This window comes from Pterocles gutturalis, unplaced genomic scaffold (assembly GCF_000699245.1).
Source record: "Pterocles gutturalis isolate BGI_N339 unplaced genomic scaffold, ASM69924v1 scaffold37695, whole genome shotgun sequence".
In the NCBI taxonomy this organism is placed as follows: Eukaryota; Metazoa; Chordata; class Aves; order Pterocliformes; family Pteroclidae; genus Pterocles; species Pterocles gutturalis.
Genome location: NW_010142113.1, coordinates 21,628 through 37,571, shown reverse-complemented (window position 1 = coordinate 37,571; position 15,944 = coordinate 21,628). Strand labels below are relative to the sequence as shown.

At 40.3% G+C, this 15,944-nt stretch overlaps 1 protein-coding gene across 1 annotated transcript in view; it reads left to right on the top strand.

The window, feature by feature from the left end:
- Positions 1-12,705: 12,705 nt before the first annotated feature.
- The window catches only part of LOC104469674 (uromodulin-like 1), a gene marked incomplete at its 3' end in the record, with an annotated part of 21,865 nt that continues 18,626 nt past the window's right edge, over positions 12,706-15,944 (top strand). The window contains 1 exon segment of the mRNA XM_010084267.1: positions 12,706-12,781. Coding sequence (XP_010082569.1) covers positions 12,706-12,781 — 76 coding nt within the window.

The following is a 15,944-nucleotide window of genomic DNA, read 5'->3' as shown; positions in this document are numbered from 1 at the left end:
AACGTCAAAATGTTTAATATTTGAAAATGTTGTCTATGATGCCAAATTGTTAATAATTTGTGTTCAAAGATGACGTATGCATTTAAACTTTAAAGGAAGCGTTTGAAAATGAAGTAATTTTTCATTACACAGAACTCTCTGTTTAGGATTTTAAAATTCTGAAGTTAAAGAGGGCTACTGCATTCATACAATACACCTCTGCATGTAAGTAGTCCACAAAGCCCTTCATTAAGCCTGTGCTGAATTTATGGCTTCTGGTAGAGCTTTACCCTTTCTGCTTGCTTGGAAGACTTGAACCTTTCAAAATCATCTCCTCTTTAATTAAAAAAGAATTAAGAAAGCAAGGACCATTTCATCTGGAAATGTTTTAAGCATAAGAGGTAATTAATGTAAGAGCAAAAAACCTAACATGTTTCCAGGACTGGAAACTGTAACTTCAAGAAAGAAGGAAATGCAGGGTTATTTTAACAGCAAAGATTTTTAACTGCTGGAAAAAATTTGCTGAGGGTTATGGTGTCTTCCCTGTTCCTAAGACCAGATTCCTGTCAGAAGGTTGTGCCGTAGGCTGTGCATATGCCTGGTGCATTCCCAGAGGTGTGGTGGTCTGTCTTGAGCCTGTGGGAAAGCTTCAGCAGGGAACTGGCCCTCACAGGTCTTGTTGAAGCTCTGAATGGGGCAGCCTGAAAGGAAATACTGAGTGGGCATAACCAAACTCTTAATTTCCACTAAGCTGTATACTGATTGTTGTCACTTGATAGCTACAGATTTTCATGAACTAAAGAGATTTGTTTGTGTTTTTTGATCTGCTGAAGTTTCTGGACATCTGTTTAGCTTCAAGTATGGTCTTGCTGGAATAAAACCTAGGCAAAACTTTGCATTGTGTCACTAATGGATGACCTAAAAATGATAAATTCAGGGCATTCTCTCAAGATATAGCAATCATTTCCTGTTGCCTGGCAATATTTCTGGCACTGAATATAGAAGTGGGAATTTATTTTATGATGCTGTGCAGAAAAACTTGTTTACAATTTTCCACTGTGATTCCCCCAAGAGGAAGAACCCATGGCTCATACAGAGAGAGCAAACGTTAATGACACCTTCTATTCATCTTGGCAAACTTATGACCAAGTTTCTGTTCCTCTTTCTATATTTCCATAAATATTTGCTGAAAGTCACCCTTATGTTTTCTCAAATTCATCCCACTTATTTTCAGTGGGACTTAGCTTGAACTTATTCTAAACAGCTTATTATAACATAATTTCAATTTTAGTTTATTTTTAAGTATTCTTTTTTTAATAATCTTCTATTCATGTGGCTTACAAAAATATTTTCCCTTTTCTTCAAGGAGGAGTAAGAATTTTTCTAATATATCTCTAGATGACATTTTATTACCTATGCAGTACGTATGATTTGGTTTAAAGGGAACATCATATACCCACAATGTCCTATACTTGATAGAAGAATGCAAAGACCCCAATTCCATAGTAGATTTCAGGCAAGTAAGCTGCTGCATAGCCCCCTGAACAACAGTATTTACCATCACTTGTAGGACTGGGACAATTTTGTGACTGAGTTCAGCCCCCAACAAAAGAAAGAACAAGCTGAATGTCTTTGTTCTCCTGGAATATATGGATAAGAGGAGGACAAAAACCTTCGTGGTTTCCTGGGCTGGGACAAGTTTTTCTTATGACCTGGGATACACCCAGTGTATGCCTTCAATCTGCATTTTTTTGGGAATACAGTAACACTGGAAATAGGCTTGTATGGACTGACTCCATGAAGAAGGTCATGAAATAAATCATGCAGAGCCGTCCTGATGACAGCCATGGTGGACCTATTACACATTTAGAAAACAAATGCATGCTAAAATCAACAGTTTCAAATAGTTTGAGTTTCTTCTTGCCATTGGTATTTTAATATTTGGTCAATCCCTCTGATAACAGTAAACCCCCAAATCTCCTTTTATGGTAAATTCTATTAGAGTGGATCCTGCTGTTGATGGGGGAGCTAATCAAAATTAGGCTTAGCTGGTGATGAGCTCAACTGAGCGAGTGAGATTTTGTTCTTGTTTTTCTTTTGTTTACATGGTAACTGTCTCTTTCCTTTTCCCATACAAATAACTGTCACGTAGCATAGCTGAGATGTGCTGCCTTTTATTTGCCAGAAGAAGTTGCTAATAATTGAATCATTTGAACACTGAAATTTAGAGACAAGACTTTTCTATGTAAAAATCTTTAATATGTTACAAAATGAACTTTGTGGCATGTCAAGATCACCCTGCCACACCTACTTCCTAAAAATTAAGAATTCTTTTGTTCTTATAGAAAGATGATGAAGTTGTCCAAATCACCAAAATTCCCTGTTCAAGACACAGACTTTTTTGCGCCATCTCAATGATTTTAAATATAACCTCAGCAGCAGCTTCATCCTACGTCAGTCTGTCAAATACTTTTTGAAGAGAAGAGATTTTGAACTCATCCTTAAGCAAGCAAAACCAAAATACGTTGCATTTGTTTTCATAGCAGCTAATTGCTTAATGTGATTTAGCTTGAATGCAGAGAGCTGGAAAGAACAAACAAGTTAATAAGGTGCTGTGGGACTTGCCTTTATGGTGCGCATGTAAAGACTTGTTAAGGACAGAGGCTTAAACTAAACTGATAGATAAAAGCTTCTAGAGGGTGTTTACAACATCCAGCTCAAGGATCCAGTGCGCAGGGAGTCATTTCCCTCATCACTGATTGCACACAGTTGCTGGAGACTGTAATGCAAGCCGCTGTTTCTATTTCTTTTTTTGTCCTTTGTCTCATCTACCTGTGCCACAACTGGTCCTTCCTTGTCACGATTGCTTTGTGTATAAATTGTGATGCTCAAAGTGTGTAATGATCATGGTTGAAAAATGGCTTTTGTAAGGTCAAATTTCAACAGGCTGAGATAGTTCCATAATTTTTAATTTATATATTAACATTGCTGAATCAAATAGAATGCCTCTTGCAATGGTTATATATTTGCACGTATGTGTATAGACATGTATACACATATGCACATACCCATGTGTATCTGTTTATATAGACATGTCCATAAGTTTGTGTGTGAATATAAATATATATGTATACAAAAATAAATGTATATAATGTCAGAGACATCATGATAAGAAAAAAATGCTAAGCAAAACATTCATCTGTATTTACTATTCAGACTGACAGAAATGTAAAAGGGGAAAGACAGAAGAGGAACTAAAAGTAAATTAGAGTTAAAAGACCTTTCTGCTTGGATAATCATTAGTGATGTTTGTAGAAATACAGAAAAGATTTTCCTAAGATGGACATTGGGTTATGTGCATAACCCTTACCCTTTTGGGAAAACAGTCCTCCCAAATTTATTTTTAGACAACCCTGGACTGAAAATCAGCCCGTTTCTTTAGGGACTAGCTAGTTGCATAATGTAGGCACATGAGTCTTCAAAATTTGGATGTTTGCTTTTAAAAAAAGAAGCTAGACCTCCCATTTTTGTACTTGGCACAGCAAAAAGAAAGGGAATATCTCCCTTGGAGGGTGTTTCAGGAGCATCTTAAAGGCAAAAATGTTCTGAGTATTCCTCCTTTTCTCTGCCCCAAGGACCAAAGAATCACACAGAGCCCATTTTTTCCAGGTCTACATCACAGTTGTGCCAAATGAAACTCCAGGCGATTTGCTGAGTTTTTTTTCTGCCTTCTGTCACTCACTACAGCTCCTCAGAGTGCAGAACTGCCTAAGCTATGCCATTTTTGACATGGAAATATTGCTTTAGTTGTGGACCATATGATAGATGCTTTCTTACTGGACCCTTTATATCATAAAGATATACTTGTTACCGTGAGGATACTTTTCTGTGTCCGTCCACAGCATGAGGTTTCCACCTTGCTGGTAAGGAAACATACTCGACACATCCTGGGGGAAGCATCAAATTCCAGCACTGACATCAGTGTGATTTTCTCAGGCTGATGATTAAGGGTCTACCCATCTGCTGCTGTTTATAAGCCCTCATGGCTCATCATGTGAACTTCTCCAGTGCCCAAAGTTGTGTTAAGTATTCTTGTCCCTCTTGCTTCTGGAAGCACAAGGTCTATAAAAACTAAATCTTTTGCAAGCAGGGAATCATGTTGCCCTTCAATGCTTTTTCCTCTTAGGTGCATGTTTGCTTAGAATCAGGGACATATAGGCAAAGCATTAATTTACGTTTGTCATCAGCTAAGCTTTTGCTTTCTTAAATTGTTTGCAGCTAAGGCATGGAAGCTTTGTAGACTGTCCTAAAGTCTTTTCTGACTTTGCCAGTGGGCCCTGGTCCCTCCATCCTGTCAGATCTCTGAGAAGAAAAGAACAGTGAACTAAATGAAAATGTGCGAGATGCAGTCCTATTTCATTTGCCTCCCACTTTTTAAGAAGTGTGCACACATTCTCTTATATCTCATTAAACTGATGTAGGTGATGCACATAATTATATCAGCAATACAACCTTTAGGGGAAGACTGACACACCCTCAACTCCCACCTTTCAATAAGAATTTGAGGCATTAGATCAGTTCATAAGCTCTGGCTCTCGAGTAGGACAACATTCAGTAGTTTTTAGAATATGATAGAAATTAATTGCAAAGATGAAGAGTGATGGAATATGCGTGCTGATATTTATACTTCACATTTGAATGATAAATGAATGTTAATCATGACAACCATCATGTTCTCATCATCGTTCAGTGGTAGCGTTATCATTATTACATCTACAAACAGAAGGCCCTATCATTTTCAGCAGCAAATAACAAAGAAAATACTCCCAGAGTACTTGCAATTCAAATATCACAAAGGACAGGGTTATGTGCCTCCTTAACCAAAGCCAGATGTTTGATTTCAAGGAGGGAATTAAAATCTATTTTCACTAGGGAATTTTTCTCATGCAGAAGATCAGCATGGGAGAAAGTACGCAGGAAGTTTCCCTACTGGCATTTGTGCTAATTAAGGGTGCAGAACAGATTCAGTAAATAACCCACTGTTTTCACAAGCCAATAAACATTTTGAGAAGCATCTCCTTTTGATCTTTAAATATCAACTCTCAATATCTGGCAAAATGTATTTTTTTTTTAGTTAAATAGAGTGAGATAACTTTAGTTGGGGTTTTTGTGGTCTGAAAATTGTGAGGAGAGAAAAAAATCAGGAAAATTATTTTCCTCCTATTTTACAGTGCATGACCACATATTTTTCTTCACCTGAGAATGCCAAAATCTGCTGTGTGAATTCTCTTTGCTCTCCAAACATCAAACCTCCTTGCCAGGCATCTCTCCTTTTTACATTTGCAAAGAAGGTGTTCATTGTTTCTTTTATGCATTACCAAGCCAGTGATGCAATATAATCTTTATTCCAAACCAAGCATTTAGATTTCTACTTTTCCTTTCAGCACTATGGTATCGTAGAGAAGTTGCCAATGTTTGTGTCAGCAGTTGATGCTGTCAGGAGGTAGGAATGATTTTCTTTTCCTGAGTACCTGGAGAAGCAGACAGTGCTTAGATAGCACTGAGGCAGGGTCTGCATGTAGGAGAGGGTGTAGAAAGAGCAGCAGTTTTCCTGGCATCAGAAGTGGAAACATCAGTGCTGAGAAACTCTGCTGAGACAGAGCGCAGTTCTCTCCCAGTATAATGTAAAAGTCACGCTCAAAGGATGGAGGCTTTCTTCTGGCTGCACAGTCCTGCAAAGTGCCCCCTTGTGAGAGACCTGTGGGCAAATATTAGACTTCCACTCTTCCATTACTTAATTCACAGGTATTTATGGAATAAATTTTGCTAGTGTATTGGAAAACACTGTGCAAGCTGGAGCTTTGCTCTCCTCTGTTTAAGCAAAAGCTTGAACTCAACAGGTGCTTCAGATGACAGAAGTCACTTGGTGGGTGAAACCATGGGGAATGTATATGTGTCAAAATGCAGAGTCTAAAAGCTAATAGCCTCCTGCTGAGTAATTCAGAGGGCAGTTTAGCCCTGTAGCGCCTTCTGGGCAAGTCTGAATATTTGTTCAGGCTTGGCTTGGTTCTGACAGACACCTATTGCAGGCGTTCTTACAAGTAGTTTGTAATCTTTATTTGGGAGAAGGGTATGAGCAAGGGCGTGGAAAACCCATAGATCTTTGATTTTAATCACACTGATGATTTAGTATCAATCCCAAAAGAGAAACAATTTCAAAGCAACTGTTGCACTTGACAGCAGTCTAGGATTTTCTTAAAAAAAAAAAAAAAAAAGAGAGGAAAAAAGAAAAGCATTTCCTCACTGTATACAGTGAGATCGCTGAAAATACTGGTGAATTTTGTTTGTCCAGATTCTCTTGGAGGCACAGATTTGGGTTCATAACTTGTCTGGTCATTACATTTTGGCAGAGTGATTAAAACCTGTATTATTTTTCTTGCAGCCCAAGCTTCCCTTTACCTCAGACTTCCACTCCATGTTGTTTTAATAATTTAGCGTTGTAGTAATTTCGTGGTTTTCTGCCCACTTGAAAAGCTTCCTGCCTCCTTTGTACTTAGTAATCCAGTGTTTGTCTGAGTCAATCACAATTACAGATATTAGTACTGAGAAAAAAAGAAACAATGCACCTCCTCAAAGAAACTTACTGTATTCCTTCTTCTAAACAAATCTATACAAGTGTTTGTACTTTCTGACCAGGTTAAAGCATGCTGGTTTTTTTTGCAAACCTCTCCTGAAGTCCTTACTCAGTATTCACGCAGTAGGAGCAGGGTGCTGTCACTTGCCTTGTCTGTATAGTAGGTTCCTGTAGTCCAGTGTTCTTGCTTAAAAAGGCTCCTCTTCCTTTGTGAGCTTCTCTGCTTTTAATTGAGCTGGCTCAGGAGCATGTGGAAACAATTTTCCTTTAGGTCCTTCAAAGTGAGAAGCTTCCTATAAGCATTTCAATCTAATGCATCAATAAAAGATCTTACACAAATTGTGAGACATTTTCTGGGGTTTGGACTATAGATTAGCTTCTGCAGTGATTTAGAAAAATCTCTCATCAGAAATGTGTGCTTAGGTCTGTGAGTATATCTCTGTATCTCTTAGCTGGAAGTGAGGGCCAAATAAGTTGACTGACAGCGAAAAGCAGGTTGTATATTTTGGTTGGTTTATTTTGTGCTTCAAATCTGCTTAATAGATGCAGGTTTTGCATGTGTGTGCAGGGGAACTGCCAGTTGCACACACAATCCTCCATCCTTCCCATCTGTATCCCAGCTGTATATTTTAGGAGGGATAAGAAAAGGGAAGTCATCCTCTTTCCAAGGGGAGCAGCAGGTGCCTTCAGTCAAAAATGGGTTACAGACAGCGGCACTGTCACAAGCCAGTGAAGCCTGGCCATGTCTGTGGGCTGGTCACTGGTCTTTGCAAGACACTGCCGTTCTTGAGCCATGAGGCATCAGGTCAGCAAGAAAGTGTGAGATTGGTGTCGGCGCTGTGTTCCCAGTCCTTTGCTGCAGGGAGCTGATGGTACAGCCAGTGAGACAGAGTGAGGAAGGGCTCTGGTCCTATCACCAAGTGCTGATGCAGGCCAGGTATGATGCTCTTTGCTGAGTGGGACCTTCAGGTGGACTTGGACCTTGTACCCCATTGGGGGATGCTGAGAAGGAGACCCGCTGACTTTCCTTGCAAGTTATCCTTCATAGCAAAGGGCAGTACCCCCCACCCAGACTGCTTTCTTTCAAAAATGCCTGGTCTTAGAACTAAAAACAAGAAGCATGCTGCAAAATGTCTTAGATGGGATTTACTTCCCTGCAGCGCTGCTAAATCATGTATGAGGTGTGACCAACAGTTTCATCTGGTACCAAGCTCAGCACTGGGAATGGGACCATGCCATCAAAGCACTGGAGCAAACAAGAGCTTCTCTGTGCTGAGATTGCACAATCAGAGCTCAGTTGGAGGAGCAAGGCCCGGCAGAGGTTCAGCATGACCTCCGCCTGACTCATATTTTTTCCTCCTGTTACCAATAAGAACTTTTTCCTCATGAGTCACTTTAAAACACTTCGTGCATGTTCAGGGGAAAAAACAAAACCCGAAGATTTTCCTGAGGAACAGTTTGTTGGTGAGACAGAGAAATCACTGAATGCAGCCTGCACATTTGATCTAATTAACTCTTTGGGCTTTATGTGGATGTTTTTTTTGCTGTCATTTGTGTATGTCCCTTGATCTTTAATCCATTTTTCTCTGAGATACAACAGCGAAATAAGCAAGTGTTACTATTCCCCTTTTTGGATATGTGTCTGAAGCTCAGGGAAACAAGGACCCCTTCAAAAATTTGCTAGTTTAGCTGTTGTCCATCCTAACGTAGGCCTAGCATACGCTGGCAAAACAGTTATTTTTTTTCTGTTCTATTTTTTCTCAGGTAACATAAGCAAAAGCATATTTATAGTATTGTAGCTGTGGCTTTCAAGAGGTCTGAAATACTGGGCTTTCTGCCCCCAATATGGCTTCATTGCAGTGGCAGATTTGACCTGTGTGACTTGCTTTGGGCTGCACAAAAGGTCCATGACAGGGCCAGGGAATTCAAGACCCTGGAACTGCGAACTAGCATTTTAAGTCTGAGAGCTGAATAGCTGAAGTTTCTGAGAAGTTCAGTTCTCTGTAGGAAGAAAACATTAAGGTGTCCATTAAGGTGTGATTTTCAGAAGCTGGAGTAAGTTTCTATCCTGATGGGAAGAGTGATTTATTTTATTTTGTCTTTACCTGCAGAAAGGTTACTTCTGCCTAAGTCAGCCTGTTTCTCTCTTCTAACGCCCTTTGGCCTTGTTGACTGATTTAAGCCAGTTTTGACAGATCAGGTGCAGGCTCAAAGGCAATTAAGTTTCTGCAGGCTTCAAAAGGATTGGGAGTGGAGAAGAGCAAAGAAACCTTATCAATGCCCCAGTAAGGGAAGGATTGGTTTGAACTCAACACTTACTAAATATCTGAAATGTCACAGCAGGGGAAGTTTTTAAGACAGTCCCAATGGTGAGACAAAATTCACTGGGAGTCACAGGTACCTGGGAACACAACCATGGGGCAGAAATCAGATGGAAATCAGGTCTCATCTGAACTTCTTGTCACCTTATTTGGCAGTTAGCAGCATGGTTTTGCCTTTGCATTCCTGACCCAGATTAGTTTATTTCCACTGTGAGATCCTCAGGGCTGGTGGCACTTGTGTCCATTCCTTTCTCAGACTGATAGGCTGTAATCAGATTGAAACGAGGGGAGTCTGGAAGAAGTGTCTGGGAAAAGTTTACTGACAGCTGATTTTGAGAGGTCAGGTTAAATGATTTAATGGTGCTCAAGCTTTAGGTCCCGTACATCTATGGGAGGGTGTGCTGGCTTTTGGGATGCAGAACAGCTTTTGTTAGATTCCCATGGAGCCCAAAAGCATGGTCCTGTCTCCAGCACGCAGAGCAGTCTGTCTTGAAATGTCATGACCATTTTGGGCATTTAAAGTAGTGATTATCTTCTAGATAAAATAGTGCAAAGCAACAAGAAATGTTGCAGCAACTGACCTTTCAGTGTCAAACTCCTAGTCTAAAGAAGATCAATATCTTCTAAGTGACTAATGAAATCAAAAGTGAATGTCTAAAGAAATAAACGCTTAAGAAGTATGATGAGAAAGCCTACTGTCAGCCACAGTACTCCAATCACTGATAGTACAGTCTAAGAGAGTCAAATCCCATCTCTCAAAATCTGCTTCTTGATCCTGTAAAATTATCCATGAATGGATTTTGACGTGGCTTTTATTGACCATGTATAAATTCTTCTTTGTATAAATTGCATACTTTAGATCAACTCAGCCATTACAAATTTAACAGCAGAAAATACAAACAACAGAGCTAGGAGAACTGATCAGCTCCAGATTACTGGGCCAGGAGGACCATGAGGAGCTCCTTCCAGTGTGTGCTCCAGCTCACTGCCAGCACCACATAGCCAGGGCTTTTGTCCCACTAAACATCTCCTTCTCTGTTCCTCTCCATTGACCTTCCTCACCACGAAAGCAAAAGTGAGCAAATTTTGCACTGGAGTCCTAAGATATCACCTAGGTGAAAGGAAAAGGGGAAAAAAGATGAAAACTTTTTCTATTACTTAAATCTATGGTTACTAAAAATATAACTGTATGTAAGCAGCCATGCATGTACAGGTGGTCAGTTTTCCAAAATGTTTGCTGAATCTATCTAGTTTCCCTGCAGGAGACTCTATATTGACTTGTGCTGAGTAAGCGCAACTCATTACAGCAACTGCAGTAGTCTGAAGAACACATGCTACTGCCTTGAATGCAGGGCATCATCTTAGATTTACCACAGTTAATGCAGTGCAAGGATATGTCTGGAAGATGTGAAAATCATTGCAGAGGACATAGGATGCATGCTTAATTGCCTGGGTGGGTCTCTTCCAATGTCTCCATTGCTAAAAAAGCTAAGTTGCTGTGTGCCTAAATGATTGTAACTGAAGAAATAATGCAGATATGAATCAGAACCTCGAAGAATTTGCAAATTACAAGGTAAATCTTGAAATGCACGACTTCTGTATCCATTTCTTATTTAGATTAAACACCCACTGACTTTACTTACAGTTTTGTTTGAAAAGGGGGTTATGCATATTCTGTATTTAGGAACCGTTTAATTCACTACTGCAGTGACATTGCAACTTACTGTTAGTTGCCTCACCCTGAACATGAGCCAGCTACAGTAAGACTGAACTGTGAATATGTAAAGTTTTATCTGTGTTTTTTAATAGTCCTAGAGATGAGTGTGTATACTTAAATCTTTTAGAATGAGGATGTTAGTCCTTTATTGCAGTTTGGAGGATGACACTTAAGTCATAGAAGTCCTCAGTGGTGAGGATGTGACATTTGTTTTATAGCTAACTCTGGAAAGCAGCAGTTGTTTAAAACATATGACAACCCCATCCAGCAATTTAGGATTTTAAGTGGGAGACCCCAAATGCAATCCAATTCAGATGCCAGTCTGGAACTACCTATATTTGAATTTGGCCAGGACATATGCTTCTTGCAGAAGGTGCCAAGTAATTTCTAAGGTCTATAGATCTTTTTTTGTTAGAGCTAGCTAAAAAACTTTCAATTAAGACTTGTTTTTCCAGAAAATGTGTATAGTTTGTTAGAAAAAAAAATGTGAAAGACCACGAAGAAATATTTCTATTTGCAAACTGAACTTCACTGAGTCAAGTCTTCTTTTTCTTATTAGTGGGGTTTTTGAGTCAGATTGCATCCTCTGTGCAGGCTCCATCCAGGGTCTCCCTGTTGCCTGCCTGTTCTAATACGAGATGTAAATGGTGTGCCTGGAGGATACAGCCTGACTACACATCCTGTTGAGTGCAGGAGAAGGGTGTCATGGTACACGTTCCTTAGGCATAGCAATCGTGTTTCCAAAACAGAATATATTTTGGTTTCTGGGGTTTTTTGGTTGAAGTGTTCCCCTCTACTCTTTCTCCCATTTTCTCCAAAAACATTTATCAATTGAAGTTTGGACAAGCCTTAATTTTCCTTTTTTTTTTTTTTTTTTTTTTTTTTTTCTCCTGGTGAGCTTGACATTTTATCTTCAAAGCCAGAAGAGGACCTCACAAATGTTTTGACACTACATGGAGCCCTGGCTCTGCCCTCTGCCAGAGGATCCGAACCATCCAGCAATTCCCTGTTAGCCCTGTGTGTTCTCCAGCTCTCCTACCTTGTGAGTGCTGACATGGTGATTACCTGACAGTGTTTTACAGAAGCGATATTACTGATATTCTGAATATACACAAAAGAGTTTGTGGTGGTGGCTCCCTTATATCTGGCTCTTTCATCCACATGAAATTGTCTACAATACTGTAATATCTGTTTAAGTGCTGGTCTGAACATATTGCCTCAGCTCCAAGAACCATACCTGTGATTTTCCATAGTTCAGTGTCAGCTCCTAATAAAATATCATATTGTGTTTACTGCTTTTCTTTGCATGAGCCAAGGAATGTTGCACTGAAGTTATTGTCCTGCATTGTAAAACTGCAGGCATATCTTTCTTGGGAACATGCCTTCATGATTTACACAATGAAAAGAAAGGGATTTTGGTTTCTCAGCTCTCCTGATTCATGCCCTGCCTAATAAGGTTCTTGTCTGCCTGGCATTGCTCTGGTGTATGTGATGCTGAAATTGCAATGAATTGAGGAGTACAATGAGAGCAGCTAGCGAAACAGCTTAAATTCAGGAAAAACCTTTTATGTAAACATTTGCTTTTACTCTTAGTTTATTTTCAAAGTATAAAATTAAAGACCTAAAAAATAGTATCACCTGATTTGTGGCCAGAAATTAAATTCAAGATGCATACTTGACATTTGAGGTATGTAAATCTCGCTCCTAACTGTCAGGTGTTCAAGGTGTGAGAGGGAATAAGTGCTTAGAAGGATAAAGGTGGACTAAACCAGCAATTTTGAAATGCCTTTTCCTCAAAATGAGGCAGGGAGGGGGGGCCAAGCTAGGCAGGTAGAAGAGGCAGGTTCTCTGGGGAGAGCGTGAAGGAGAGAGAACCAGCAAAATTCCCACCAGAGCCTCTTTGTTTCTGTTGCCAGTAGTTATCACCCACCTGCAAAAGGTAAAACAACAGAGCACTTTTTCCCCTAATCCAAAAGTCTGCATATGAGGACAATCGAGCTCTACCGCCTTGGAAACGAAGCGATATGAAAGGCTTATCCAGGACGGGTGATACAATGGCCAGGATCAGTCTTATTTCTGTTCTCATCCTCTGGGCAGCCACACAGCAGGGAAGGGGAAATGAAACTACAGGTGAGTGATGCAAACCCGGTGAGTGAGGCAAGCCTGGTCAGAGGACTACAGCTGTTAATGTAGGACAGCTTAGTTTGGATGTGGGATACCTCTCTATTTGAAATAAACCAGCAAAGGTGGCCACTCACCGGAGAAGTGGCAATGTCTCAGCAAAAATTTAATAATCCTCTGCTGATAATTAAACAAAGAAAATCTAACCAAGCCAAAATACAACCTTTGTCCCCAACTCTTAATGCCCAGGCAAAAACCTTGTAATTTTCTTTGTGCTGGAACTGAATGAGTAAGATTGCTGCTTTGTGTTCAGTAATGTTCAAATTTTTATGAAAATTGTCTTTAAAATAAACTTTTGGAGGAAAGTATGTAGTAATGTACCTGGCAAATTCCTAGAGATGCATAAAATTAAGCTGTAGAATCCATGTTTAACTTTTATTTATGGCATAGGCTGTAATTTGGAAAAACCTAACCTAATTCCTAGGTTGTAACTGCTAAATTAAATCCTAATCTGCTCTTAATTTCTGGCTTGATTTATTTAGATGAGGAAGGATCATGATTTTTGGCTGCTTGTTGTTGCATTTTTTTATTTAAGTGGTTTTGCAATTCTCTGTTAAAATACAAACCATATTTCTTAAAGCCTTGCAGACTTTTCTGTTATTCTGTCAAAATAACAGCTGTAAAAGAAGTTTCTACAGATCGGGGGTCAGCAGAACCCCCATTCTAGTGCCATTTAAAGTCAATGGTGTTGACTTTAAGAAGAATTTGGAATACCCAGGAAAATCGAGCCCTTAATCCATTTGTCTTGATGTTTCAGAGCCTTTGCCTTTTAAAGATGAGTTTGAATCTGCCCTCCGTGAACCTGTTTCAGCAGATTACTTTTACGGTTACATTAAGACAAGAAAGGGACTTGTCTTTGGCTGTTGCTGTTCTCCAGCAAGAAAAGATTTTGCAGATCCCAGCTCACAGTGGCTTTTCTGGCACTTGAGCACTGAAGTTTCCAGAACTGCAGCTAAGTCTGTGACATAAATGCTATCAAGTATTTCTTATTGCTGATGTTTTGATCATGCTCTCAGTTCTGATCTGGGTTTGACCTTGAGTTATAAGCAGTCTGCTCCTACACAGACATTCCTTCCAGCCTTTCCTCTCAGTATTTGTTTCCATTAATAAAATATTTGCTCTAATTGTTTCTGCTCTTGCTTAACATAGTAAAATGTATACTTCTCCTGACAGTGCTGAAAGCTGGTGGTTGCTAAGATAAAAACCTAAAGTCCAGAGATGATAGGCGTAACATAGCCCATCTAATGTCAGGTGACTGCCTTCTGCTGCTTTGCGATTTACTTCAGCTTTGTGTTGCTGGAAACAACAGACAGTGCATTTTAATTCCATTTTGATAGTGCGCTAATCCCATAGATGGGGGTAATGAGAACAGAAAGCCAATGTGCTAAAAGGCCCAAATTGATCTAAGCCACATTTTTTTTCAGCAAATAATTGAACTCCATGAGTGTTAAAGCTTATTTTAAACTGAAGTGATGGATGATGGTAAGGTTGGTGGTGTTGCACCTTTCCCTGTCACCTTCGGTCTGACCTCTTCCAGCAAGGGTATCTTTTTGTACTACCCTAGCCGTATCTCAAACCTTCTCTTTTGGCTTTAGCAGCCTTATTCTATACCTAGTATCAATGTTTAAGTATGAAATATGATTTCATGTCTGCTCTGACAGCTGTAGCTTCTAATTATAAACTGTATCTAATTTTATATGATTTTATTCTCAGTTTCATACCTGTATTTATGTTGCACATTGCTGTAGAGCCTAAGCCATCTCAGCTGACTCTGGAATTTTTAGCTTTCCAGTGCTATGTCCTCACTGCAGCCTCAGCTCTGCACGGACAGCACAAATCTTTAGTGCTCTCCTTACTTCGTTGTTCTCTTCTAGTCCCTGCTATGCTCTAGCCATGCTAATACGTGAGCTCTGGAGAAATGGAGGGGTCACAGTGACGAGGAACCAGGCTGAACTCTTCTTCCTTACCTGCCCTCCTCTAACATAATTTTATGCTATAACAGTATGATTCCTTAATACAATAGTTTCTTTTTCTAATTTTCCTAGAAAAAAATTTGTCCTGCTCCTCCCACCTTCCTTGATCACCAACATATGTTTGTGCACTTTCTCCCGATAAAGGATAGATCCAAAATGAGTTAGGTATTCTTTCCATTACATTTTGGGTATTTAGCCATTCATTAAAACTAATAATAAATAAATAAAAAAAGCTGAACCAATTTTTTTCCTCCCCCTATGTCTACATGTCTACATGTCTACGTCTAGAAGCATTTGCTGGGGTAGGTACTCTTGAAGCACTCCAACACATGGCAAGGGGATGCTTTACAAAATGCAATGACAGCTACCTGTTTCTTGTAAGGCACTTTTGCCTGATGTGAAGGGGTAATCAATCATATGCATTGGAAAAAAGCAGCCCTTGTTCTCTGATTTCTGCTCCAGAACCCCCAGTTGTTCTCTTTTCCCCTCTACCAGAGAGATGTCCTGAAGTTAACCAGGGAAGGGAGGCCACCTTACTTTCTCTGGCTCACTTCACCTTCAGTTCCCTCCTGCCCAGCCACCTCCGTGCCACAGCTTGGTACGGGCTTTTATGGTCCTGGTCAGACCTCCATCCTGGCCATTGGGGTCCTCTCCTGGGTCAGCAGGGTGTGGGTTTCAGCCTCTTCGCCTGAGATATCCTTGTTGCCCCTCATGACCATCTCCTTTCACTCTCTTCTTAAGGACAAAGAACAGCCCTGGTACTTTTTAGGGATGTGAAGGCCTTTCAGCTGCTGTCTCTGGACCTAGCTTCAGGGACCAGACAAAAAGGTATCCTGCTTGAGGCTGGGGAGGAGGAAGAAGCAGGGAGTCGGATTGCCAGATATGCCCTCATTCTTTTTTTTTGACCTGCTCAAAGCAGCAGCACAGGGCTCCCTGGAGCCTGCTGGGAGGTCTCTTGTTCTCTCACACACTCTCTGTAGCATGCCGGGCCATCCAACGCTGCCTTTTGCTGCACGACAAAGGCACAGATGTGTTGGCCAGAGTGGGGCCAAACTCCCAGGGGCCTGACGCTCTCCCTAGGTCTGGTCAGACATGAGTTATTTATGCTGGCCCGTAGTCAGTCCCAGCCCTCTCTTCCT